This window comes from Microtus oregoni, unplaced genomic scaffold, assembly GCF_018167655.1.
Source record: "Microtus oregoni isolate MIOR12 unplaced genomic scaffold, Mior012 000040F_ref0000088, whole genome shotgun sequence".
Lineage (NCBI taxonomy): Eukaryota > Metazoa > Chordata > Mammalia > Rodentia > Cricetidae > Microtus > Microtus oregoni.
Genome location: NW_024543207.1, coordinates 834624 through 860574, shown reverse-complemented (window position 1 = coordinate 860574; position 25951 = coordinate 834624). Strand labels below are relative to the sequence as shown.

At 44.2% G+C, this 25951-nt stretch overlaps 2 protein-coding genes across 9 annotated transcripts in view; one reads left to right on the top strand and one right to left on the bottom strand.

Moving 5' to 3' along the window:
- The window catches only part of Dgkq (diacylglycerol kinase theta), a 14165-nt gene extending 12255 nt beyond the window's left edge, over positions 1–1910 (top strand). Inside the window, exon 23 of the mRNA XM_041632026.1 lies at positions 260–1910. Within this exon, the coding sequence (XP_041487960.1) occupies positions 260–358 (99 nt within the window). The 3' untranslated portion in view covers positions 359–1910. The remainder of the gene's footprint in view (positions 1–259) is intronic.
- On the bottom strand, positions 1902–25951 carry Tmem175 (transmembrane protein 175). 8 transcript variants are annotated; one of them, XM_041632032.1, is made up of 14 exons: positions 25793–25951; positions 25513–25666; positions 13830–13853; positions 13405–13440; positions 12025–12281; positions 11812–11850; positions 8996–9093; positions 7046–7097; positions 6741–6776; positions 5997–6080; positions 5508–5672; positions 4663–4741; positions 4250–4385; positions 1902–3114 (listed from the first exon to the last, which is right to left on the bottom strand). In XM_041632032.1, exons 5-14 carry the CDS (start codon positions 12166–12168, stop codon positions 2448–2450), a joined length of 1500 nt encoding a protein of 499 aa, XP_041487966.1. In that variant the 5' UTR covers positions 12169–12281; positions 13405–13440; positions 13830–13853; positions 25513–25666; positions 25793–25951; the 3' UTR covers positions 1902–2447. The 8 variants fall into 8 exon arrangements, with proteins under 8 accessions (XP_041487966.1, XP_041487963.1, XP_041487965.1 ...); XM_041632029.1 differs by having other exon boundaries at positions 12025–12196; XM_041632031.1 differs by having other exon boundaries at positions 12025–12196; positions 13830–13849.

Genomic DNA, 25951 nt, shown 5'->3' with positions numbered 1-25951 from the left:
GAGAGCAGAGGTAAGATGGGTCAGGGTTAGGGCCACTGTAGGCTGATGCGGTACAGTAGCTAAGGCCAGGTGGGTCTAAGCTTTGGCCTTCCCAGACTCCAGGTGTCATAAGACCCTGGAGAAAGCAGCCAGCTCTTTGAAGTCATTGCCCCTCTTTTGTGGAATGGAGCCAAGAAGTATTCACTGGCCCAGAGGTCCCAGAGCTATCACTTGTAATGTTACTCTGGTCCTCTGACCCTCCATCCCTGCCTTGGAACAGGTCCACATGCTGAGGAAGGCCAAGCAGAAGCCCAGGAAGGCTGGCAACATCAGAGAAACCCGAGTGGACACCTTGCCTGCTCCTGAGAGCAATCCTTAATAGAGGAGCCAAGATGAAGGGTCTCAACTACCCAGCCTTTCTCGTCTTTGGTTCTGTTCCAAGTCACACATTGGCTGGCCAACAGATGGACTTAGCTATGCCACTGACCATAACATCTTCATGGGTCTTGGGATGTTACCATACCTCATCCTTATCCAATGTCATGTGCAAACCTAGGAGTGGGTAGGTATTGGCCACTGCCACAGTACTGGTCTATATGGCATGGGCATGAAGCTCTGGCTAGTCTGTCTTCTGTACACGACTGGTCCTTATATAAAACCTCTCTTAGAGCCTGTTGAGCCCAACACCTCTGGATGCGGGTCATCCAGGTGGGTCCTCTGATCTTATTTTGTGTTCTTTCAAAGCAGCTAGTAGCCCTGTCTAGGCCCTGGCCTAGTAGATACAGAATGCTGCTTGTTCCTCTTGCACCCACTGGGTGGGTGTGGTATCCTCAAGTCCTCTTGGCTCATCCAGCTGGTGGCCCTGAGCTGAAAAGCTATACCTAGGAAGGGGAGGCTAGTCAAGTTCAGGTGTCACCCATGTGTCAGAGCTGGAGTGTGTGCCAGGGCCTGAGTGTCTTTCCTCGGCCCTCAAGTGGGCACCTAGTGCCAAGAAGGGATCAGAACAGAGCCAGGTGGAACCTGGTTGAGGAATGTGTAAATAACATCTGTTGTTGTGGAGTGGCTAAAGCTCCCTTAGACTCAACGTATAGCACTTTATATACATGCTGTTTGCCAGCCTGCAGCCCTTCCTTGTAGATGCAGAGCTGCTACTCTGGCTCCTACAAACCAAAGTAGCTCTGATGGCCAGACCTTGCTGGGGGCATCAGGCTCACAGAATGAGACAAAGCTGTCTCTTCCATGCACCCAAGAATTCAATTGTCACACCTCAGACCCCAGAGGAGTGTACCCCAGAATGAGCTGTCTAGCTAAGCCTGGTGGTATATGTCTGTAATTCATTTCTTGGGGACTAAAGCAAGAGAATAGCATGCTCAAGAACTGACTGGGCTGTAGAATTAAAACCCCTCCCAAAAAGTGAAAAGATGGGGGAAACAGGGGCCTAAAAGATGTCAGTGGGCCAGCCCCAGCCCTAGATGGGGAAGGACCTACGTGGGAAGTAGCCTGTGATGCTTACCCCCATAGACAAGTAAATAGGTCTAGATCCTGGGCTTGTGCCACTCTCAGAAGTGGCTATGGTATGGACCAGGGGATATTCCTGGCTGGCAGCTTCATAGGCCCACTGTGCCATACCCTCATCTGCTTTTGCCAAAAGTGCATACAAGTGCATCAGATAGCCATTTGTGTTCTCAGTATAGATGTTCCTCATGTTTACATCATTTTCCACGTTCGAAAGAAATTGTGATGTAGTTTTTCACTTTTATTTCAATCTATAGGAATTGTTTGTAAATTAAGATCAGTGTAGCATGTCCTCTGTATTAGGTGAGACTGTCACTTTGTGGAGTGTGTTCTGTCTCTGTGTGTAATTTATCACTACCTGAATGTGATCTAACTTATATCTGGGCCAAATACATTGTGGGCTTTGCTGTCCTGTAGTTGCCTCTTGTCTTTGTCTAACAACTGGTATGGGAATGGGCAGAGAAACTGTCAGTCCCACCAGGGAAGCTCTGCACTTGTGAGGACGTAAGCCAGACAGCAACTTCACAGCCTGACTTAGCCCAGACTCAACTGCCTGAAGGTTCTGAGCATAAGGATGGCTTGTGTGGCCACATGCAGGACATAGCAAGTAAAAGGGATGGACCTCTGATCTTGGCTGGGTGCCACTGCCTCAAACATGACCTCAGTGACAGCCTCAAGAGCTTATTCAGGTTAGTCAGAAGGTAACTTCCCGTGGCAGTGTTGGGAAAGGGAGGAAAGTAAATGGGTAAAAGCAATAAAATTAGTTCCCATGAAACCCCTTACTGCAAAATGTGAACAATGTTCATAATCTTGAAATAGATCTTGATATTTCACAATGTACACAATACTCAAGCCAATAAAACCACAGCCCCAAGGTCACAGACTTCTACTGAGCCATCTTCATAGAACCCCTTACGGTACGCCTGGAATGGGCAGATGTAGCTTCCTTGGCATTAGCAGGGGGCAGGCAAGAGCTGAGACTGTGCCTCGGGTTCACCCTGGCCTGATTGAGGGTGCTCTGGCCGGAGGTCCCACAGGACTTGAAGGCCTGCCAGGGCAAGGCGCACAAGGAGCCGGAGCAGTAGGAAGGCAAAGGGCACTGCAATCTGCATGAGGTGGAAGATGGTTGTGCTGAAGCGGCTCAGCAGGCAGGTGGCAGCAAACGCCAACAGGCTAGCACAGGGGTACAGTGCAAGCTTGGCAAACATGAAAGCATGCTCCTGCCCACCAAATCGCACAGCTGGCTGCAGTGTTTCTGTCTGATGCAGCAGGGCTGCAGTCCAGATGGCAAACTGGAAGATACTGGCAAAGAAGATGATGGCGCAGCTGACCCGCACACGCTCAAGTTCATCATGGGGTTGTCGGGCAAAAGCTGAGGTCTGCTGGTAGGCCAGAGGGAGGCCGCCCACAAAGGCCAGTGACAGTATGTTGAGTAACCCCATGGTCTGTGTAGCCTTCCGGACATGCAGGAAGAGTGAATGATGGGCAAACCAAAGCAGACCCACTGTGGCGAAGGAGCCAAAGTACGCCAGGAATTGTGGCCCATATGCACCCAGGGCAGTCACAAGGCTGCCACTGAATTTCTCTCGGACATCCTTGGGATCCGGAACGTTGTCCTCACTGGGAAGTATGAACAGATGGCATTTGTAATAACCTCCCAAAGATGGTCGGACCCCCGGGATAAGACAAGCAACATAAGTGAATTTGAGATTAATGACGTGATCTTTAGTACACAAATGTTCCCTATGTCTACTTACATATATTTAGCATACTAATCAGTTACCACTCTTCTTTACTCAAAAATGCAAATTTAACCAGTCCTCTATATTCTCTGCTAACTGGTGGCCCTATCTGACAGCCAAGAATTGACAGATAGTTCTGGTTCATTGGCCAGGGACAGCCTTCTGAGGGTAGGGTGCCTATAAAAGACAGCCTCCACAGCTATCCTGAACCTTGCAGCTTGTATTAAAGCATAGAGTCTAGCGATGGGAACCCATCACCTGGACGTGTACGACAGGATGCCCAAGTGCCCACTGCTTTCTCCAAATCAGCTAGAAGGAGGGACATGAGTGAGGGCAAAAGAGAAGAGCCTGAGGGCTGTCAAATGGGGTAAGACTCCAGGCAGGAGATGGCAGCCTTCTATTGGCTACAATTTCCTGCCCTAACATGGCTTCTTAGCTGTGAGTCCTTCAGCCCTGGCAATGGAAGCAAAAGGAGATTGTTCTGGAAGATTCTTTAAATCTAAGACCTGAGGATATCAGGTACTAATGAATATTTACTTCTAGCTAATAAGAATTCGCAAATTATAATAGGAAAACCTACTCAGAAGTATCAGGAGAATCATAGTGTCAGATGCAGAATCTAAAACCAGAATTGTAACATGTTTAATAAAATAAGAATGCAATGGAATATGACTGAGGAACCATAGACTAGATGAGGTCAAGGGGCATAAAAAAAAGGGGGTGGGATGGGAGAGACACTTGGGAATAAAAGTGAACACCCAAACTAGAGCTCCAACAGTACTGTATCAGAGCCAGGTCAGACAGAAGCCATAGAGGTATGGAAGAGGAGAAGGTCTGAGGGAACTGCCTGAATACTCCTGGGACAGAGAGCACAAGGACACTCACCCTAGCACCTGTGCTTTCAGGTCGAAGGGGAAGAGGATGCCTACATAAATCTGCAGGTACTCACAAGACACTGAAAGACATACTACCACCTGGAAGATGGGCCAAAGTAGCAGAGTTGGGGTCCTCACCAGATGTCCAGGATGAGGAGTGTGGCCACGATGGCATAGACACCGTCACTGAAAGCTTCCACCCGCTCTTTGCTGAGAGGTGCGTGCAGATCAATACTGAAGGGCCCCACATTGTGAGCTGGAGACTCCCTGTGGCCTGTGACATGCCAAGGGAAGGAAACAGCCTAGGTGGGGGACTGTCAGACCAGTGTGGCTATCACTTCCCTCTTCTCCAAGGGGACAGGAATAAACAGGTCAGGAGGTGAAATGATGCAGAGATTTTAAGGGGCAAGAAGCAGCCAGGGCCCAGCAAACCCGCCACCAGACCAAGGCTCAGCCCAGAAGGGCCATCACATACTGATGCCTTATTCCCAATCAGAAAGTTCTCCCAATCAGAGAACTTTCCAACATGCTTACTGTGTGCAGTCACCTACCCGTGAGCTTGTCTTTGCACCAGGTGGTAGCCTTGCTGATATGAGGGAGGAAGATGACAGCCACCATCAGCACATATGACTACAGAAAGAAAGAAAACAGGTCAGGGTGTTTCCCTGAGAATCTCAACTGCTCACACCTGAAGTCTGGTCCCATTCTTCTGCCACAGATGGAGGGACAGCAGGAGCAACAAAGGAAAATCCAGAGAACTGTCCTTTATGGAAACGAACTGTGTATAAAGGCTTAATCCCAAAAGGAAGAGCTATCTTCCTTTTGCATACCAGTCGTGTACTTTCTGAGAATTTAGTATCCAGAATACATAAAGAATGGAAACAGCACAACAACAGAAGGTATGCATTCCAACCATGAAATTAAAGGGAATGGGCTTGAAAAGACACTTTACCTGTGACCTCTCCAGTCAAGGGCTGCTTGGCTAGATGCTTCCTATATATGGTTCTGTTGTAGTTTAAAAGTCTCTGGGCTCCCTGGCTCCTACCCACTCAGCTGGAACCTTATCCCCTCACAAGAAGATGACCTGCCAAGGTCTTGAAATGCTTACCAAAATTCATTAATTTTTACTTATTTAATTTTAACTACATTTAATTATTATTTTTTGTTTGTATGCATGAGGATGCTCGTGCCTATTACCAAACATTTAAAAATAACTAGTATTTGCTTTTTCCACAATTCTTAGGATACTTTGGTTTAAAATTCAATGTACTTTCATAGTACTTAAGTGGACCCTGTTCAAGACAGCTTCTACAGCATTGCCTGTTCTTTCTCCTGTTGACTGTCCTTGATGTTTTTCAGCTGTGCTAAGACTTCCTCTGAGATTCTCAGTGCTCACCAAGGGGAAGAAGAAGAGAGAAAAGATGGCTGCAACAAAACACAGAGCTGGGCCACGGAGGACTAGGCGCAGGATGTGTCGTCGAGACTGGGCCCTGTGTGCAGAGTGCTGGATCTGTGGACTCAGCAGGTTTGGGAAGTGGAACGCATACCCCACAATCAGTGCCTGTAGTCAAAACAAAACAAACAAAACAGGCTAGAGGGCACCATCAGCAGGTAGAGAAGTACCAGTTACCCCTGGACCAACACATTTTTAGGGGTTAGGAGCAAGAGGGTCCCTCCTTGATGGCCTCCTACCCTGGGAAGTTCTGAGAGGCTGGGGTCAAGAAGAAGGTAGAAATTTTCATCCTATTCTGAGACTGTGAGGCCCTGGGTATGCCACATCCCAGGTGCAATTATGGGGAAGACCCCTACTTGAGATGTAGATCAGGATGTTAGCACCTGACCTGCACACCCCATGGCAAACACACATCATATCCCATGTCCCTACCTGCACAGATCCAATGGCAATCACACACATGCAGAACAGGAAGATGCCCAGGGGCACATCAGGAAACGTCACCATTAGAGAAAACTGTCAAAAGAACCCCCACAAACCCCCAAAAGGCTATCAGAGCTAGGTTGCACTGAGAAGAAAACTGTCCTAGTGTGAGGACGAGGGTATGGGGCTGGGCATGGGTATATTCAGCTCTGCAAACCACTATTTCAGGCCTTTAAAGCCAGTATCACTAACCTCATGTAAAATCCTTCAGGTCTGAATTATCTATGTTATAGTTTTGTATAGCTATAATGCCTATATTAAGAATTTTAAATGCTTGTGGAGATTATGGAGAGAGGCAGGTGGGAGGAAGGGGCATTAGGGACATTCTCAGTGGCCTCTGCCTTTAGGAGTCCTAAATTCCTTCCTCTTTATTCAGCCCCAACCACTAGTTCCCTGGAACTCTCTTTGTAATTTGTACTCCAGGACTTGAACCTGCACCCCCCCCCCCCCCGCCCCTCTCTCTCTTTTTGGTTTTTTGAGACTGGGTTTCTCTGTAGCTTTGAAGCCTGTCCCGAAACTAGCTCTTGTAGACCAGGCTGGCCTCAAACTCAAAGAGATCTGCCTGCCTCTGCCTCCCGAGTGCTGCGGTTAAAAGCATGTGCTACCACCACCTGGCTTGAACCTGCACTTCTAAGGACTGCCACACACAGAGGTGCTCAGTGAGGCGTGCAAGGAGATGATCTTTTTACTCACTGTGTAGGGTAGAAGGGTGATGGTCATCATGCAGGCCTGTAGTGAAAGGAAAGGAGGGGAGGTCACAGTCACCAGAAAGCCTAGAGAGTAAGGGACACTCCAGGAAGGCAGCAATATATCTACAGGAATTGTGGCACTAGACCCAAAAAGCCTGTGCCCCTGTCCTGGACAGACTGACCCCACGGGCTATCTGAGGAACTTCCAGGAATGGACATGATCCAGGTTGTGGGGACCCATACCTTTCCTATCTTTCAAGAGGGCTAAATCATACCTTAAACTCATTTTTCAAAACAACAATAACTCACCAGGTTAAGCAAGGCAAGTGTATCATCTATTTTCCCAACAAACTGGAACAATCTAAAGTTAGGAAAAAGAGAAGATGGGCCATCATTCAAATATGGCTCCGATAATATTAAAATTAAAATGCACCTCCCACAGTATTTTCTAGCTAAAGCATCACTAAAGATGTCACTTTTGATCAAATTTAAGATACTACCTAGTGGGACTGATGAGAAAACTAGGTGGCTATTTAGGTTGCTATTAATCCTGAGAACCTGAGTTTGATCCCTGGACCCACGTGGCAGGAGGAGAGAACCAAATCCTACAAGCTATCCTCTGATTTTGGCACACACATAAAATAAAATTTAACTTTCTTTTTTTTTTTTTTTTTGGTTTTTCAAGACAGGGTGTCTTTGTGGCTTTGGAGCCTGTCCTGGAACTAGCTCTTGTAGTCCAGGCTGGCCTGGAACTCACAGAGATCTGCTTGCTTCTGCCTCCCGAGTGCTGAGATTAAAGGCATGCGCCACCACCACCGGGCTAAAATTTAACTTTTAAAAAATGTAAATACTACCTAGTGTGTGAAAGTCAGAAAATTCAAAGAAAACATAGCTTATGCAGGGAAGCATGTATCTTTCCCATACATTCTTCCCATTATTTTGCAGGAATAGCTTATATAAATCACCTGTACAGTTTGTAGCTCTTAGGAACAGTCTTTTCAGAGAAAGCCTTGAAGACGACTTCTGCACAAACGTAGGGGACTTTTAACTCTCCGGAGAGGCCCTGCTAAGGGCAGGACTAGCAGGGCGGCTGTCAGCTGCCTGTCTCTGGGGATGTGAAGCTAGAGCTCTATTGTGCAGTACACTTGTGTTTTTATTCATTATGTCTAAAATCCATTTTGAAGAAAGGAAATATTTCTTTCTCATTTTCCCCTCAAAGATTTCATAAACTGCACCTGCTGGAAGTTGGTATTTAACAGAGAAATGGTTTTATATGGAGATACTACAACGTAAATAGAAAACAAAATGGAGCACCATCCTTCATGGAAACATGAGCACAGACTGCCAGGAATCATGAAGCTTCCCCCAATGCCTGGGCCCTACAATAGGGTTGCTCCCAATAGTCTTTGACTGTGGCTAAAGATGCCACCCTTCCAACTTTGAGCATGTCCTTCCCTTGGACTGGACTCAGCTGAACTGGCACTCTCACTCCAGGAGCTACCCCTGGCTCACGTCAGTGGCACAGGCTCATTTGGGCTGAAGTCTTAATAAGCCAAATAGAAGGGGCTGCAATCCCAGAGATGGCCATTCTGCTGCCTACTTGCTGGTACTAAGACCATGCGTGTAAGTGAGTACCCAAAGCAGGATGCAGACTAGAGCCATGAAGTTCCTCACAGGCTCCCTGGGCCTCAGAACCCTGCTGTTGATGTTTTTCACAGTGGGTGTGGCCCCTAATGAATGAATCATGATGTAGGTATAGGGAAGGTTGGCTAAAGTCACCCACCAGGCTGTGAGCCTCCTGGACATTCTATAAACAAGGGAGATGAAAAAGATAAAGCCTGCCCAATTCTTCCAATAGGAAGGCATCTATCAGCATCATCTTGCCAAGGACAAGTATATAACATGAAGCATTTTTCTGTACTTTTCAATGTACTTTTAAAGAGCAGTGAGCTGGATGCATGCCTTTAATCCCAGCATTTAGGAGGCAGAGGCAGGCTGGTCTACTACATAGTTTCTTTCTCTCTCCTCCGTCTGTCTCTTACATACACACACACACAGCGGTGAAATCTTTACTAGGATCTGGATATTTCTGCACACTAAGCATTCTCTGAAGAGTATTTCCTTTGAACATGCTGATCTACAGCCAGGAATGCAACACCTACATGCCCAGCTCTGCTTAAGGAAGCTTCCTGTTCCTCCTTTGCCTACCCTGAGTAACTCATGACAATGAGGACCTTGTATAAAGGTCTGACTCCCTACCTGGTATGTGCTGCCCACGCCACAGTTACAATTAGAAATGTCATCAGGTAGACAGCAATCCTAGTTGCTAGAAGTTTCTGTATACTTTTGTCAAATTGCTGTATGAAAAAGAATACTGTTATTAGAACAAAGTAACATATGTGACCCAACAGTGGTCATTTCAACAAGACTTCCATTAATGCAGAGTATGACAGTTAGGAAGGTCCCCAGCCTCATAGTGCACACAGTCTATGTCTGCTCCCAGTCTAATCTCACATCTGCCACACTTATCCCACATCCACCCTCAAAAGTGTCTTTTACAGGCAGTTCTAAGGCAATAGATTCCTGGGTATCACAGTCTGATACCATCACCTCAAGTGGAAAAGAATCCTGGCTGTCAGCAGGCTTGTTGTCAGAGAGAGTCCAAGCACCTCAACAGTAAGGGACACAAGGGACAAACGGCATCCAGTCCTCTCAGAAGGTAATTAATTGCCTTCTAAAGTGTTCACTTTGGGGTTTAAGTTCCAACATGTGGATTCTGGAGACACAAATGTCTAAGCTATAGCAAGGTCTATCTAGCATAGTCACGGGCAGGACACCTTTAAAAGTCCCCAATGAGATTACAAGCAGAATGGGTCTGCCATAGATACCACTCAAGGGGTTGTGGCTTGAACAGAGACCACTGTACTGAAAAGAAACCTCAATTTTCAAAGGTAAGAACACTTACCTCAAAAATCATGAGAAGGAAGCTTTATATTTTTTTTTTTTTGATTTTTCGAGACAGGGTTTCTCCATAGCTTTTGGTTCCTGTCCTGGAACTAGCTCTTGTAGACCAGGCTGGCCTCGAACTCACAGAGATCCGCCTGCCTCTGCCTCCCGAGTGCTGGGATTAAAGGCGTGCGCCACCACCACCCGGCTAAGCTTTATATTTTTAAACATACTCAAAGAAATCAATTTGTTTATTGGCTTCGTTAGTTCTTCTTGTGCAAGTATTGCTTTGGATCGTGACTTGAAATTTCATTTCAGAATCATCCTATCAAATGCTCTCACAAACATTCGTTTGTATGTTTTTGTCTCCTGTGTTCCACCACTGAGCTATACCCTCAAGTATCTTTCCACGTTTGGGTTGTTTTTGTTTGTTTGTTTGTTGAGACTGGGTTTCTCCGTGTTAACAGTCCTGGCTGTCCTGAAACTCTTTGTACACCAAGTTGGTCTCCAACTCAAAGAGATTCACCTGCCTCTGTGAGTGCTAGGATTAAAGGTGTGCCCAGCTTTTTGTTTGTATTTGAGGCAGAGTCTCTCTCTATAGCCCTGGCTGTTCTAGAACTCACTATGGAGACCAGACTGACCTTGAATTCACAGAAATCCATCAGTCTCCGCCTCCCAAGTGCTAGGGATTAAAGGTACACACTCCCACACCTGGCCTCTTACTTTTTATTCTGAGACAGGGTCTAAGTTGCCTACGCTGGCATTGAACTTGGAAACCTTTTTGTCTCAACCTCCAGAGCAGATATTGATCATAGGCAATTTGCCACCCGGCCTATAAGTTAAGTCTTCTTTTTAAAAAATTGGGCAGAAGCCAGGCATAGTGCCACATACCTTTAATTTTAGCACTCAGGGTGCAGAGGCAGACGGATCTTCTCTGTAAGTTTGAGGTCAGCCTGGTCTGCAAAGCAAGTTCCAATACAACCAGAACCGTTACACAGAGATAATTTGTCAAAACAACAACAACAACAACAAAAAACCCAAAACTCTATCAAACCAAAAGAAAAGTGAGCTAAGTATCTTCGGATCTCTACACACACGCTGTGGGATATGTGTGCCAGCACTATCCCATGCACATTATACTCTCGCAGTAATACATTTTCAGGTGGGAGTGGTGCAGCCTTTAATCCCTGTACTCAGAGGCAAAAGCAGATGGATCTCTAGGAGTTTGAGGCCAGCCTGGTCTACAGAGCAAGTTTCAGGACAGCCAAAGGCTACACAGAGAAACCCTGTCTCAAAAAACAGTAACAAAAAACAAATGAAATTTTAAAATTTCAGTACCAGGAATTAAAACTACCACCTCATTCATGCAGGCTAGGCAAACACTCCACCACTAAGCTGTATCTGTCACTATGCTTTTTAATTTTATTTAGGTTTTTTGGAGACGGGTTCTCACTGTGTGTCCTGACTGGCCTGGAGCTGGCTATGTAGACCACCCACTAGCAGGTGTTTTCTCAGAACAGCGTTAAGCACAGTCCAAGTGCGTTCTGATGCTACACTAGTGTTGTAACCACAGTTCAAAAGAAAAACCTCAGTAGTTCTGGGCCCTCCCCAAAGATCTAGCTCAGCTTGCAGGTATAGCTAGAATCACACCTCATTGTTGTGGGACAGTGAGGTAGTGCTGCAACCTGCCTCTTGAGGCTTGTATGGTGCCATGCCAGTCACAAGGATGAAACCAAGGAATACACCTCAGTGCTATCCAAGTCTCAAAGTTCACTGAAGAGCTGCATGTTGTTGACTCCGGAAAAAAAAATTAAAATTCCCATAAAGTTGGCTATAAATGGAAATGCTTTTTAAAAAGCTCTTTGCTACCCCCACAGGCTAGTTTGGTGGGGCAGACATGTTATAACTAACTGTCCACCTGGTTAGAAGAAGTCTCCACTGCAGGAAGGAGCCTGTGCTTAAGCCCTAACTCTAAGTACGTATCCTCCCAGGAAGAAACACAGGTGTCTTGCCCTCTCAATAAATACCCTGCCTTGGGCTCTGCTGCCTGCAGATTGGGGGGTTGGCTCCCCAAGTCCAGGTTGGGTTTTCTTATTGGCCCACTGTACAAACCAGTCTGCTCCTGTTACCTGTTCTGGTGAGATCTCTGTGTGGGTCACAGGCAGGATCTAAAGGAACAAAGACAAAAATAATGAAGAGATGCTTCTTGGGCTGTAGGTACTCACAGGCAGAGGTATGTGAGATCTTGACTATTGCTGAGCAGCCCCAACTTCATGAAAGGTGTGGGTATCTGAGGCTGCTGCAGGAACCAGGGGTGGATTTGCGGTGGGCCCAGCACTGACCATGACAGTGGCAATGATGGAGAGCAGAGCATCACTGAAGCCCAGCATGCGGTGGGAGCTCTGGGGCCCCTCCTCGTCTCTCCTGTGTAGGGATGAGTCTCCCTCGAAATCCACTGCCTGCTCCCGGGTCTGAGGCCTGGACATGGTGGGGCCACCAAGTTGTCACAGCAGCCTGGGAAGAAGTGTAGCTCTTATCAGTGGGATGTCCCAGGTGGCCAACCCTGCGGACTTCAGCCATTTCAATGTAGAAACAAGGGCTAGGTATTGAGACAAAGAAAGAGACACTTCACAAGGTAGCCCCTTCAGTTTCCCAGCCACAGGCAAAGAGTATCAGCATCAGACTCATCAGTGAGCTCTGTGACTGGGATGATATACTGTCTGTCTCTGGGAAAGCACTGACGATACAGGGTAGATGCTCAGCAAACTATGGGACCACGGAAGGCCTGAAATCTGACCCCAAGTTTCCACTACAAGCTGCTTTGTCAGGCTTCAGCACATCTTCTGGCTAAAGATAATGTCCCTGAGGGCGGTTATGGCCTTAGCTCACAGGCTCTGGGATGTTTTTAAGCTGTTCAGAAACAATGCCAGCTGAAATGTTCTCTAAGAAAGAGAGGTATTTGTGCTCCAGGAGCAAAGGGCTAATGTACAGACTTGGAATCCATCTGTATCCACACCAGACCCAGTGATAGAAACTCTGAGAAACACTCAGCAGTTATAGGATATGGAAGAGTGGGTCACTGGGAAGTATTTTCCAAGTCCCCACTTGCAATTATGGGAGAGAGAATAGGAGCGTGGCAAGGTTGGTCAGAACGATGAAGCTGTGACCAGGAATAAGGTGGAATATGTCTGCCCAAGCAGGGTACAGAAGTGTTTCTGGGAGAGCAGGTTCTGAGACAATAAGAGGAAAGTTAATAATTGGATCTAGAAGGGCAAGCCCACTAGCCCAACAACATAAATGTACCCTGCTTTGGGCACATTTACTAAGACATAGGAAGGACAGCCTCAGGCGGCAGAGTTAGGGAAGAAGAGGCTGAAAGGCAGTGGTACTCCCTGGGAGGATGGGAAAGTAGGAGCCAGAATACTTGAAGGGTAGTCACAAGCCTAAGCCCTTTAGTACTGAAACAAGGTTAACATAAAGAATGACTGGGTTTACTCTGAAGAGGATGCTGTTGATCTAACATCAGGCACTACAAAATCAGAGACAAAGGGGTGATGTGGCATGCTGCTCTAGCAATCAAGCACAAGCCTTTACAAGATGATACAGAAAAAACAAAGGGATAACAAAGACAACTATCAATCTTCAGATAGGAAATAAGCAAGATGCAAACAAGTATATATAAGGCATTCATGCTGAGTACCGCTCAGTGGGAGATAGCCTACCTTACATGTATGATGTCCTGGGTTCTGTCCCCAGCACTGCAAAAGAAAGAAAACAAAATTCAACTTTACTAGTAATCAAGGAAACACAACTGAAAGCAATGTGGTACCAATTAGAATAGTAAAGACACTTAGTCAAGAGCTAGCTAGGATATGAGGAGGACACTTGGCTATGTTAGGGAGAAACAGGGGCCATATCTGAACTGGCAGTTAGTAACAACTCTAAAAGTGCAAACAACACCCTTACAGGGAAACAGCTGAATTTGAGGGGACACAACTGGAGTCTGCACTGAAGCAAGGTTTGTTACAACAAGAAAAGGAAAAAAAATATGACTTATTATTAAGCCATTAATGTTGTGAGGACCCTACACATGAATCCAGAGGTAAAATTCAAACACAATGCTACGAAGGAAAAAAAAAGTAGTTACCAAAAGACAAGTTCTGTCATCTTCCTTGTTCATGATAAATGGCAATATGTAAGACAAAAACACAGACAGAAACAGATTTATTAGCTCCAGGATAAGCAGGTGGATGGCAAAGGCAGGCAGGAGTACCAACATGGTTTTTTGTTGTATCCCTGGTTTACGGTCACTTAAAGCTCACTCTTTGGATCGGTGGTTCTCAACCTTTCTAATGCTATGACCCTTTAATATAGTTCCTCATATTATGGTGACCCTCTGACCATAAAATTATTTGCATTGCTATTTCATAACTGTAATTTTGCTATTATTATGAATAGTAATGTAAATGTATGTGTTTTCTGATGGTCTTAGGTGACCCCTGCAAAAGGATTGTTCAACAACCACCAAGGGGTCACAATCCACAGGCTGAGAATCACTGCTTTAGATTATGCAGTCAAAACCATGCCTTTGCTGTGCAGGTCTCTTGAGCTGCTGAGGAATACACACAGTTGTGTTACCCCAACCATAAAGACTGAGGAATACACACAGTTGTGTTACCCCAACCACAAAGACTGAGGAATACACACAGCTGTGTTACCCCAACCACAAAGACTGAGGAATACACACAGCTGAGTTACCCCAACCACGAAGACTGGAGGAGGACTGGAGAGAAAGCACTAGCTATTCTTTCAGAGGACCATGGTGTAGTAATAAGGGCGGCGGGGCTGCATCCCCAGCACCCCGGCAGCCTGGCTAGCTTATGCCCCGAAATAACAACACACAAACTGTATTCATTTAAACACTGCTTGGCCCTTTAGCTCTAGCCCTTACTGGCTAATTCTGATATCCCAATCAACCCATCTCTAATAATCTGTGGGCACCGGTCTTACCGGGAAGATTCTAGCCTATGTCCATCCTGGGTCGGAGCTTCATGGCATGGCGTGTGTCTGCCCGGGAGCAGGGCATGGCGTCTCTCTCAGGCGTCTGCTCCCGAGAGGAGAGCTGTGGAGTCTGAGCTCACTTCCTCTTCCTCCCAGCGTTCTGTTCTGTTTACTCCTCCCACCTATCTCTAACTAATGAGAGCCAAGCAGTTTCTTTTTATTTAACCAATGACCTTCCTCCATCATTTCCCCCTTTTCGGTTTAAACAAAAAAACAAACAAAAAAAAAAAGGCTTTAACTTTTTTTTTTTAATTTTTTTTTATTGCGAAAAGAAGAAAAAAAAACATAAACAAAAAACAAGTTACCACCTCCTCCCAGCCTCCCATTTCCCTTCCCCTCCTCCCACCCTTCTCCCCCTCCTCCCACCCTTCTCCCCCTCCCCCCACTCCTCTCCCCCCCCCTCCCTCTCCAGTCCACAGAGCAGTCCGGGTTCCCTGCCCTGTGGTAAGTCCTAGGTCCTCCCCCCCTCCGTCCATATCTAGGAAGGTGAACATCCAAACTGGCTAGGCTCCCACAAAGCCAGCACATTAAGTAGGATCAAAACCCCCTGCCATTGTCCTTGGTGTCTCATCAGCCCTCATTGTTCGAAAAGGCTTTAACTTTAACATAGCAAAATTACATATAACGAAACAGTTATCAAGTAAAAGTTATAATAATCTTTATCATAACTAAGGAAAACTATAACTATAACTAACTATTCTTAACTCCATCAAAGAGTCCAGAAAGATACAATACTACCTAAGCAAACAAGAAAAAAGCAACTTTTAAAACTCAAGAAATGACAAGAGACATCTCGCTGCCTGGACAGTCACCCAAAGTTCCTCTGTACCGTTGGGGCATCCATCTTCAGCCTTCAGGCCCATGGTATCCAGCAGACATTTTCATAAAGCAGGAAAATTCAAAGTCAGTTCAGTCACTATCTGTTGTGTCCTGCAGAATGTCTCGCAGACTCTTTCATGAATCAGGAACCCCGAAAGATCATCTCACCTTAGGCAAGTTCAGTAGTCCTCTCTCTGTGGGTTCTCTGTGTCCAGTTTATGCAATAGTCCAAGCAAGAGCAGTTTCTTGCCCAAATGGCTATCAAACTCCATAATGAGCCTCTTCGATGCCCATCTTCCTCTTGAAGTAGATTGGTGCTGCCAGGAGCAGAGTGTCTCATTGTCAGAAATACATATACATATAACAAAATTGACCGTAAATCTCTATCAATAAAGCAAAATCTATACTAAAGCAAATTATTCATATCTATATCATATCCCCCTTTAAATGTAAAAGAACGTTTATAAACCATATTTGGGAACATGGGCGCAGTTTTTTCTCTCCAAACTGCTTCCTGCTGAATGGGGGCGTCGTTAATTAGGTCTTTCACGGTATAAACTGTGTGCTAGTTTCATCTCAGTTGGCAGTTGAGCGAAGCAATTTTCTGAAGATGTTCACAACAACCCTTCAGGAGGGCGTGGTCCATCATACCATATCGGGATAAATGCAATCCACAAGGTCTGATCCTCTGTGAAAACAAAAGAAGAATCTCTTTTCCAAAGTATCATATCCTTAGATCCAAATTCAAAATATCTATGTTGGATTAGTTCAGCAGCATTTATAAACAAATATCTTTTAGTAGCTTTTGCTCTTTCCTCAGCATTCAAACAATTCAAAGAGAGCACAATAGCATACAGTATCAAAATTCTCTGTTTATTTTCCATCTTTGTACACCTTTGTTTTAACCTCTATTTCATTTATTTTTACTTTTAACTCTTTGCTTTTTGAGACAGGTTCTCTGTATCTTTGACCTGAAGTAACTCTGTAGACCAGGCTGTCTTTGAACTCTCAGAAATCCACCTGTCTCTGCCTCCCAGGCATTCAGGATTAAAGATGTACACTACTACACCTTGAACTCACAGAGATCTATCTGTTTGTCTCTGCCTTCTAGGCACTGGGATTAAAGGCGTGTGCTACCACACCTTGAAGTCACAGAGTTCAATCTCCCTCTGCCTTTCAAGTGTTGGGATTAAAGGTGTGTACTACCACACACAACAACTCTCTTCCTTTTTTTTTTGTTTTTTACTTTAAGAATTTTAACTTTTAGTCTGCATATATTTTTAACACGCTGTAAATCATTTAAAAATTTTCTTTGTCTTTGACGCTCTCTTTACTGTATCTCTCTCTGTTTTTCTGACCACATGAGTCTTTAATTTACCAAGCAATCTCAGTAGGACTAAAGCTGTTGCTTTGGCGGCTGGATCCAGCCCATTCCTTAGCTTTCCACCCTCAGGGCTGAGGTACTGGCTGTAGCCACTTTACTGCCACAACTCTATGGCATTTCAAGGTCCCTGCCAGCAAGCGAGCTTCAGCAGCCTGTGCTTGCAAACCACACGAACCGCCTGCGTAAAAGAGTCAGAGTTTGCCCTGGCAGGACAGCCCAGAAAGCTGGCATTTTTAAATGGCGCAGCTTTTTTCCTGCTATGGCTGAAAACCGAAAAGCATGCGTTCAGCTTTTCGTCAACACCATTTAAGTGTTTCGTGACAGGACCTCTTAATGAGCTGCAGGGTTTTGCAGCTAAAGCTGAGTCAGGAAGCCTCTATTAAATTGCAGCTACCAAGAAAACATGCTCTTCTCTTTCCCAAGCTTTCTCAGGCTTTCAGTGGATTCAGTTGTCCACATGTCTGGGCGCCAATCTGTAGTAATATGGGCGGCGGGGCTGCATCCCCAGCACCCCGGCAGCCTGGCTAGCTTATGCCCCGAAATAACAACACACAAACATGGCAGACACACGCCATGAAGCTCCGACCCAGGATGGACATAGGCTAGAATCTTCCCGGTAAGACCGGTGCCCACAGATTATTAGAGATGGGTTGATTGGGATATCAGAATTAGCCAGTAAGGGCTAGAGCTAAAGGGCCAAGCAGTGTTTAAATGAATACAGTTTCAGTGTAATTATTTCGGGTAAAGCTAGCCGTGCAGAGCTGGGTGGGAATGCAGCTCACCGCAGCTCCTAGCCGTGGGGAGCGGCCGGGTGCCAGGGACACAGCCCTGCCGCTCCTATTTCAACACCATGGCTCCATAACCCAGCACCCACATGGCAGTTCACAACCATCTGTAACCCTGCAAGCATATGGCACACAGACATACATTCAGGCAAAACATCTATACTCATAAAATAAAGACTGAAGAGTGCTCCATCCTCAGCTAGCCCTTCTAAGCTTTCCATGCCTAGACCTTAAACTCGGCTGATGTTGATGATAGACACTGGTGTTTCTGCTATTACTGATACTTTGCCATTTCCAGAATGCCTTGTTCATGAGGCACACACTAAGGGATCTTTTTAGTATGGCTTCTGCTACCTGAGATTCACCATGTTCCTGAGAACGTCACAACACACGTCTTTTGCCTGCTGTCATACTTTCACTGTGAACTATCAGCTTATCCACTGACAGGCAGAGAAAGACTCATGTTTTCCTAGTGCTGGCACAGAGATGTAAAGTTCAGAAATAAATTCAAACATCTAAGGTTAACTAATTTTTTTATTCTCGACAAGGGAGCAGAGATTATTTAATAGGGAAAAGAATGTTCAACGAATAGTATAGGGACAACTGAATGTCCATATGCCAAAGAACCCCAACAAAATGAATTTAAACGGAGCAAAGATTTGAATTTAACAGACAAAACCATGAAACTTTTAGAAGAAAGTTTTGGGGAAATTGCTGCAGGCAAAGATTTCTAAAGACAGCATTAAAAAGCATAAGCAACAATGTTAGCATGGTGGCCTACACCTTTGGTCCCATGGGAGGCAACATACAGGCAAGTTAGAGGCCAGCTTGTTTTATATAGTGAGTTCCAGGATAGCCTGGGCTATGTAGAGGGACCCTATTTTTAAAAAGTAAAATAAATAAATAATTAAATAGCAAATAAAAAAATGCTAAAGTTGAGCTTCATCAACATTAATACCTTTTGTGACTCAAAAGGGTAAGATTAAGAAAATAAAAGACAATCTATAAAATATGAAACATTATTTGTAAGTCTTATCTGATAAGGATCTAGCAACTAAAGAATATAAAGACTCTTTATAACCCAATAATAAGAGCAGCTAGACAGGTTCAGTTGAGGAGCAACCTGGTATTGGCGTAAGAACAGGCAGGAGGACCAATAGAACCGAATAGAAGACCTGGATATCAATCCACACATCTTCAAACACCTGATCTTTAATAAAGAAGCAAAAAATATCAAATGGAAAAAAGGAAGCATATTCAACAAGTGGTACTGGCATAACTGGATATCAACATGTAGAAAAATGAAAATAGACCCATATCTATCACCATGGACAAAATTCAAGTCCAAATGGATCAAAGACCTCAACATAAAACCAACCACATGGAACCTCATAGACAAGAAAGTGGGAAGTACACTTAAACGCATTGGCACAGGAAACCACTCAAGAAATTGGACACCAAAAGAACACATAATCTAATAAAAAATGGAGTGCAGGCCTAAACAGAGAACTCTCAACAGAGGAATCTAAAATGGCCGAAAGACACTTAAGGAAATGTTCAACATCCTTAGTCATCAGAGAAATGCAAATCAAAACAATTCTGAGATTCCATCTTATACCTGTAAGAATGGCCAAGATCAAAAACACTGATGACAACTTCTGTTGGAGAGGTTGTGGGGAAAAGGGAACACTTCTGCATTGCTGGTGGGAATATAAGCTGGTACAGCCCCTTTGGATGTCAGTGTGGTGATTTCTCAGAAAATTAGGAAACAACCTTCCTCAAGACCCAGTAATACCACTTTTGGGTATATATCCAAAGAATGCTCAATCGTGCCACAAGGACATGTGCTCAACTATGTTCATAGTAGCTTTGTTTGTCATAGCCAGAACCTGGAAACAAACTAAATGCCCCTTGATCAAAGAATGGATAAGGAAGATGTGGTACATTTACACAATGGAGTACTACACAGCAGAAAAAAATAACGACAGCTTGAATTTTGCAGGAAAATGGATAAAGCTAGAAAACATTATTTTGAGTGAGGTAACCCAGATACAGAAAGACAAGTATCAAATGTACTCACTCATAAGTGGTTTTTAAACATAAAGCAAAGAAAGCCAGCCTACAAACCACAATCCCAGAGAACTTAAGACAACAATGCAGACACTAAGAGAGTCTTACATAGATATAATCTACATGGGAAGTATAAAGTAGGAAAAGACAAGATCTCCTGAGTAAACTGGGGACACTGGAGGAGGGTTGAAGGGGGGAAGGGAGAGAGGTAGGGAGGGGAGCAGAGAAAAATGTAGAGCTCAATAAATATCAATACACACACAGAGAGAAAGAGAGAGAGAGAGAGAGAGAGAGAGAGAGAGAGAGAGAGAGAGACAACAGGGCCAGAGATTGGGACAATGGAGTAGAGTTTAAATGAGAACAAAATTTCAGTTTTACAAGATGAAATGTTCTGTAAGTGGATAATGGCAGCTGTTCAAGAATGTGAATGTGTTTAGTACCACTAAACTATGCACTTATAAATGACTAAATAGGAAGGTAAGATGGCTAAGTGATTTAAGTGCTTGCTATGCATGCATGAGGATCTGCCTCAGCACACATATAAAATACCAGGTGTGGGAGCACACTTCTGTAATCCCAGCAATGAAAAGCAGAAACTGAGGGTCCTGGTGGGGTCACTGGTCAGCCAGTACAGCAAAGTGATAAGCTCCAGGTTCAGTGAGAAGCACTGTGCCTAAACAAACAAACACGCACACATACATACACACACACACACACACACACACACACATATAAACAAACATACACACATACATACAAACAAACAAAGACAGAGAATGATATAAGAAATCCAGTGTTGGGCTGGAAAGATGGCTCAGGGGTTAAGAGCACTGGCAGCTCTTCCAGAGGACCTGAGTTCAATTCCCAGCAACCACTTGGTGGCTCACAGCCATCTGTAATTAGATCTGGTGTTCTCTTCTGACCTGCAGGCATACATGGAGGCAGAATGTTGTATACATAATAAATAAATCTAAAAAATAAATAAACAAACTTTTAAAAAAAAGGAAAGAAAGAAATCCAGTGTTGACTTCTGGTATACACAAATGCATATGCTTATGCCACACACACACACACACACACACACACACACACACACAATGGTGTGTGGTGTGCACATGTGTGTAGGAACCCATGCTTATAATCTCATTATTAAGGGTTAGAGGTAAGGGTTCAAATTTGAGGACAGCCTAAGTTACACAGCAAGGCTTATCTAAAACAATTTTTTTTCATGCATACTTTACCACATTACTAAGAAAACAACTGGTACTGACGAGTTGGCTCAGCAGTTAAGAGCACGTGTTGCTCTTGCAGAAGACACAGGTCCAATTCCCAGCACCTGCATGTTAGGTTACAACACTCTGTAACTCCAGTCCCAGGAGTCCTAATACACCCTCTTCTGATCTCCAAGGGTACCAGGAACACATGGAGTGCACATATATGCATGTATGCAGGCAAAATACTTGTATGTTTTATAAATTTTTTGTTTCTTTGTTTTGTTTTTCGAGACAGTGTTTCCCAGTAGTTAGGGAGCCTGTACTGGAACTTGCTCTGCAGACCAGGCTGGCCTTGAACTCACAGAGATCCGCCTGCCTCTGCCTCCCAAGTGCTGGGATTAAAGGCAGGTGCCACCACCACCTGGCTAGTTCTTTTATCATTTATGAATCTGCAATTCTCAATTCTTCCTCCAGTCTTGAGTTCTCTTCATTCCTCCACTAGGGTCTCAGCCCAGGATAATCTCTCTGCTTTCGACACCTTAGTGCTGAGATTACAGGTTTGTGCCACCATGCCTGGCTTTTCCCGGTGACTTTTAAAGCAAGTTGAGTACAAAATAAAGGATTCTTTTATACTAATTCACATTTCATTTCCTCATTAACTTCTTGTATTAAGGTGACCTATTTGTTACAATTGACACAATATTGATACATCATTAAAAGTTCATAGTTGACATTATAGTTTATTCTTTGTGTTGTGCAATGAGAAATGTGTGAGGACATATGTCCATCTTTATGGCATTAGACAAAATATTTCAACTATCCTAAAAGTCTTCTGTGCTCCACTTCTCAAGTGCAGTTATTAAAGGTGTGCCTCACTATGTCAGGCTATTTTGCTTTGTTCTTTACTTTTTAGTAAGCACAAATCACACTGGTCAAAATTTAAATATAAAGTCAACTTTACATTCTACAGATAAACCTCAATCAGTTGTGATATATTATTCTTTATATACAGAGACAGTATTTCATATTTCAAAAAAAAATTTGGAAAATGAGCATTCTATTGACTGAATAATTCCAATTCCAAAATGAGAAGCCCGAAACTCTTTAAGCATCATGTTGGCACTCATTAAAAGTTTTGTGTTTTGGATTAAGGATGCTAGTCCTACATGTTAAACTTAATTGCTAAAACATATTTTTTTAAGATTATCTTAAATATCACCATAGAACCTTCATCCAGCAACTGATGGAAACAGAGGCAGAGACTCACATCGAAGCATTGGACTGAGCTCCCAAAGTTCAGTTGAAAAGTGGAAGGAATGAGAATATGAGCAAGGAGATCAAGAAAATGATGGGCTCACCCACTGAAACAGTTTACCTGAGCTAATAGGAGCACACCAACTCCAGACAGACTGGGAAGGAACAAGCATAGGATCAAACTAGTCCCTCAGAGTGTGGGTGACAGTTACATGGCTGGGGCAGACTGAGGGGCACTGGCAGGGCACCAGGATTTATCCCTACTGCATGTACTGGCTTTTTGGGAACCTGTTCTCTTTGGATGGATACCTTTGCTCAGCCTAGACATAGTAGGGAGGGCCTTGAACCTTCCAAAAAGCAATGTGCCTTACCCTTTCTGAAGATTGGATGGGGGTGGGATGGGAGAGTGTGTGGAGAAAATGGGAGGAGGGAAGGGAGTAGAAACTTGGATTCGTATTTTTTTTTAATCTAATACATTTTTTTTTTAAAAAATCTTTTTTAAAAAAAATGTTATGCTCATGAAAAATATTAGTTTGTTATTTTCTTGTAATGTCTTTGACAAGTTAGGATACCAAAGTTATGATGTTGGGAATGAGCTGTAGAAATACTTCAATTTTCTGTATAAGTTCATATAGATTTTTAAAATCATTTTTCTTAAATGTTTAGTGGATTTTCAGTAGAGCCATGTAAGTCTGAAATCTTTAAGAGATTTTAATTTAGAAGTTGAATGTTTTTTAATAGGTATAGAATTATTTGCCTATTTCTTCTTCTTCTTCTTTTTTTTTTTTTTTTTTTTTTTTTTTTTGGTTTTTCGAGACAGGGTTTCTCTGTGGCTTTGGAGCCTGTCCTGGAACTAGCTCTTGTAGACCAGGTTGGTCTCAAACTCACAGAGATCCGCCTGCCTCTGCCTCCCAAGTGCTGGTATTAAAGGCGTGCGCCACCACCGCCCGGCCCTATTTCTTCTTGAGTAAGTTAAGTTTGTGCTTTCAATGAATCCATTTATTTAGACATTGGGAAACATTATATTATGAACATTGGGAAAATGTTCATAATATAATAGCTTTTGTTAACCTTTAGGTACACATTTCCTTCATCTGTGATGATCTCAGACATTTCTGGTTTTCTAACTTAATTTGCCCAGTGACTTCTAAGTTTTATTGACCTTAAAGAATCAGGTCTTGTTGCTCGTTTCACTGCATTTTGGTATTTATCTCCCTCCTTCTAATTACTTTGGGTTTCATTTTCTCTGATTTTTCTAGTTAGCTCCTTCAGCCTCCTTCCTTCCTTCCTTCCTTCCTTCCTTCCTTTTTGAGACAGGGTTTCTCTGTAGTTTTGGAGCCTGTCCTGGAACTCACTCTGTAGACCAGGCTGGCCTCGAACTCACAGAGATCCGCCTGCCTCTGCCTCCCGAGTGCTGGGATTAAAGGCGTGCACCACCACCACTTCATTTTTTCTAGTTTTTTAAGATGAACACTAAAGTCACTAATATGTGATCTATTTCCTACTAATGACTTAATAGTATCCCACAATTTTGAAATTCTTTATTTTCATTTTCAACTAGTTCAAAAATACTACTTTTTTTTTTTTTTTTTTTTTTTTTTAGGTTTTTCGAGACAGGGTTTCTCTGTGGCTTTGGAGCTCGTCCTGGAACTAGCTCTGTAGACCAGGCTGGTCTCGAACTCACAGAGATCCGCCTGCCTCTGCCTCCCGAGTGCTGGGATTAAAGGCGTGTGCCACCATCGCCCGGCGGGCAAAAATACTACTTTTGATTGATTCTTTGACACATAAAAGTAAGCTATCCACTTTCCAAATATTCAGAACATTTTTCACATAGTTAATTTCTAGATAACTTAATTCACTGTGGTCAGAGAACATACTTGTTTCATTGCCCAGGTATTCGAGGTTAGTAAATGTTCTTTACACATTGAGGTTTAAAGAGGGCAATGGATCCCCTAGACCTGGAGTTACAAATGGTTGTGAACCACCATGTAGTGGTGAGAATTGAACCTTGGCACTCGGCAAGCGTAAGTAATCTATACCACCAAGCCACTCTCAAACCCCCTGAAACATCCTTTTGATGACTTCATTCCTTCATCAGTATAAAATAATTCTCTTACTCTTTGACAATAACCTTTACTACGAAATCTGCTACAAGAGAAAGTGTTGGTGGAGTAAGAGTTTTAGATTTGTATGCGTTCATACATGAGGTGAGTCAGGAGAGAAGCCCATAAGATGCAGTATGTTAACATGCTCTCAGTATGACATCTACCACAAAGCCATATAGGTATATTTATGAAATAATTAGTCTGAGAAGACTCTGGTTTCTAAAGTATTTACATGATTTCCATTTGTCCTAGGTCATACCAGCAAGAGTTTACAGTCTTGAATTCCCTTATCCATTCTAGCAAATTATTTATGAGGTTTCTTCCAATGGCTGTTTTAGGTCTCCTGAACACTGTTTAAGCCTTGGGTTTCCATTTTTTTTTCTCACTTTCAGATTTCGTTTCCTTCTATTTAGTAAAATCTGAATCCACCAAGATTCCTTCAACTTCATTTCAATAAATGCATACCTGCAACTGCAAGCCCTATTTCCTCCTCTCCCCCTCTTGCGGTCTTGTTTCTTGAGACAGGGTTTCTCTGTAGCTTTTGGAGCCTGTCCTGGAATTAGCTCTTGTAGACCAGGGGGGGCCTCGAACTCACAGAGAGAGATCCACCTGCCTCTGCCTCCCGAGTGCTGGGAAAGGTGTGCACCACCGTCCGGCTTAAGTCTTTTCTATGCCAAAACTAAATATCCCATATCTGGATGTGACTTGGTTGTCTTACTATTCTAAGGGACAGTACCCTTCTCGGCTGTACTAGGAAGGCTTAACTCCCATTGGCTTGGGCTGTTCATGTCTCCCATCTAAGAACAATGTCAACACCACACTGCCCTTTCAGCTCCCACTGTTCACCACAAACCTCCTCAGTAACCTTCAGATACCATCTCTACTCCATCAGCTCTCTATTCCTCCACGTGTGAGCTTCCTCGCCTTCCACCTACCTCACTGTGGCTAATGATCATCTTTCTTTTCAGCTTGACTTTTAAGAGAGCACGTAGTTTAATAGCTACAGTCCTGGGAAGGCTAAGATGTTGATTTGAGCCTGAGGGCCAACTTTTTAGTTCCAAAACACATCATCTACACACGGGCTGCAACTTCACGTGGCTTCAGAAACCAGAGGTAAGGGGAATCTCACGAGTCTCACCTGAAGTGAACAGCTCTAGATGGTTGACATCACACAGGATTCTGGGTCCAGTACCGCCAGGTGAGTTTTCTACGCACGTTGTGAAGCCCTTTTTTCTTTCAAACTTATCGTTTTTCAGTCTTAAGGCTAGCAACTAGTTCGTCCTCCCCCAAACCTGTGTGGGCCAAAACATAAGAATGTTTGTCTGTGGATTATAGGCTGGCTGCTTGTCTGATAGACATGTCCTCTCCTCAACCGGGCATTAAGGGACCCTAGGATAAGCTCCAGGCCTCCCTTCTACCTTGAGGCGTCAGGCTCTGGGACGGTCCGCAGCACGCGCCCAACGTCCCGTGACGCCCCAGCCACCGAGGCTGGACCCGGCAAAAGCGGTCGTAACTCCGGCCAGCGGAAGCAACGGGGCGAGGTTAGGGCCAGAAAGGGACCGCCCCTCTCCGCTCCT

What these genes read in the sequence shown, in the direction of transcription:
- Tmem175 (XM_041632032.1), bottom strand. Translation starts at nt 12,168, where the DNA reads ATGTCCAGGCCTCAGACCCGGGAGCAGGCAGTGGATTTCGAGGGAGAC. An exon ending in CTCTCTTCTTCTTCCCCTTG is followed by an intron (nt 4,742 to 5,507) that starts GTGAGCACTGAG and finishes TTCTTTCTGTAG; the next exon opens with TCATATGTGCTGATGGTGGC. An exon ending in CTCCTCATCCTGGACATCTG is followed by an intron (nt 3,115 to 4,249) that starts GTGAGGACCCCA and finishes CATACTTCCCAG; the next exon opens with TGAGGACAACGTTCCGGATC.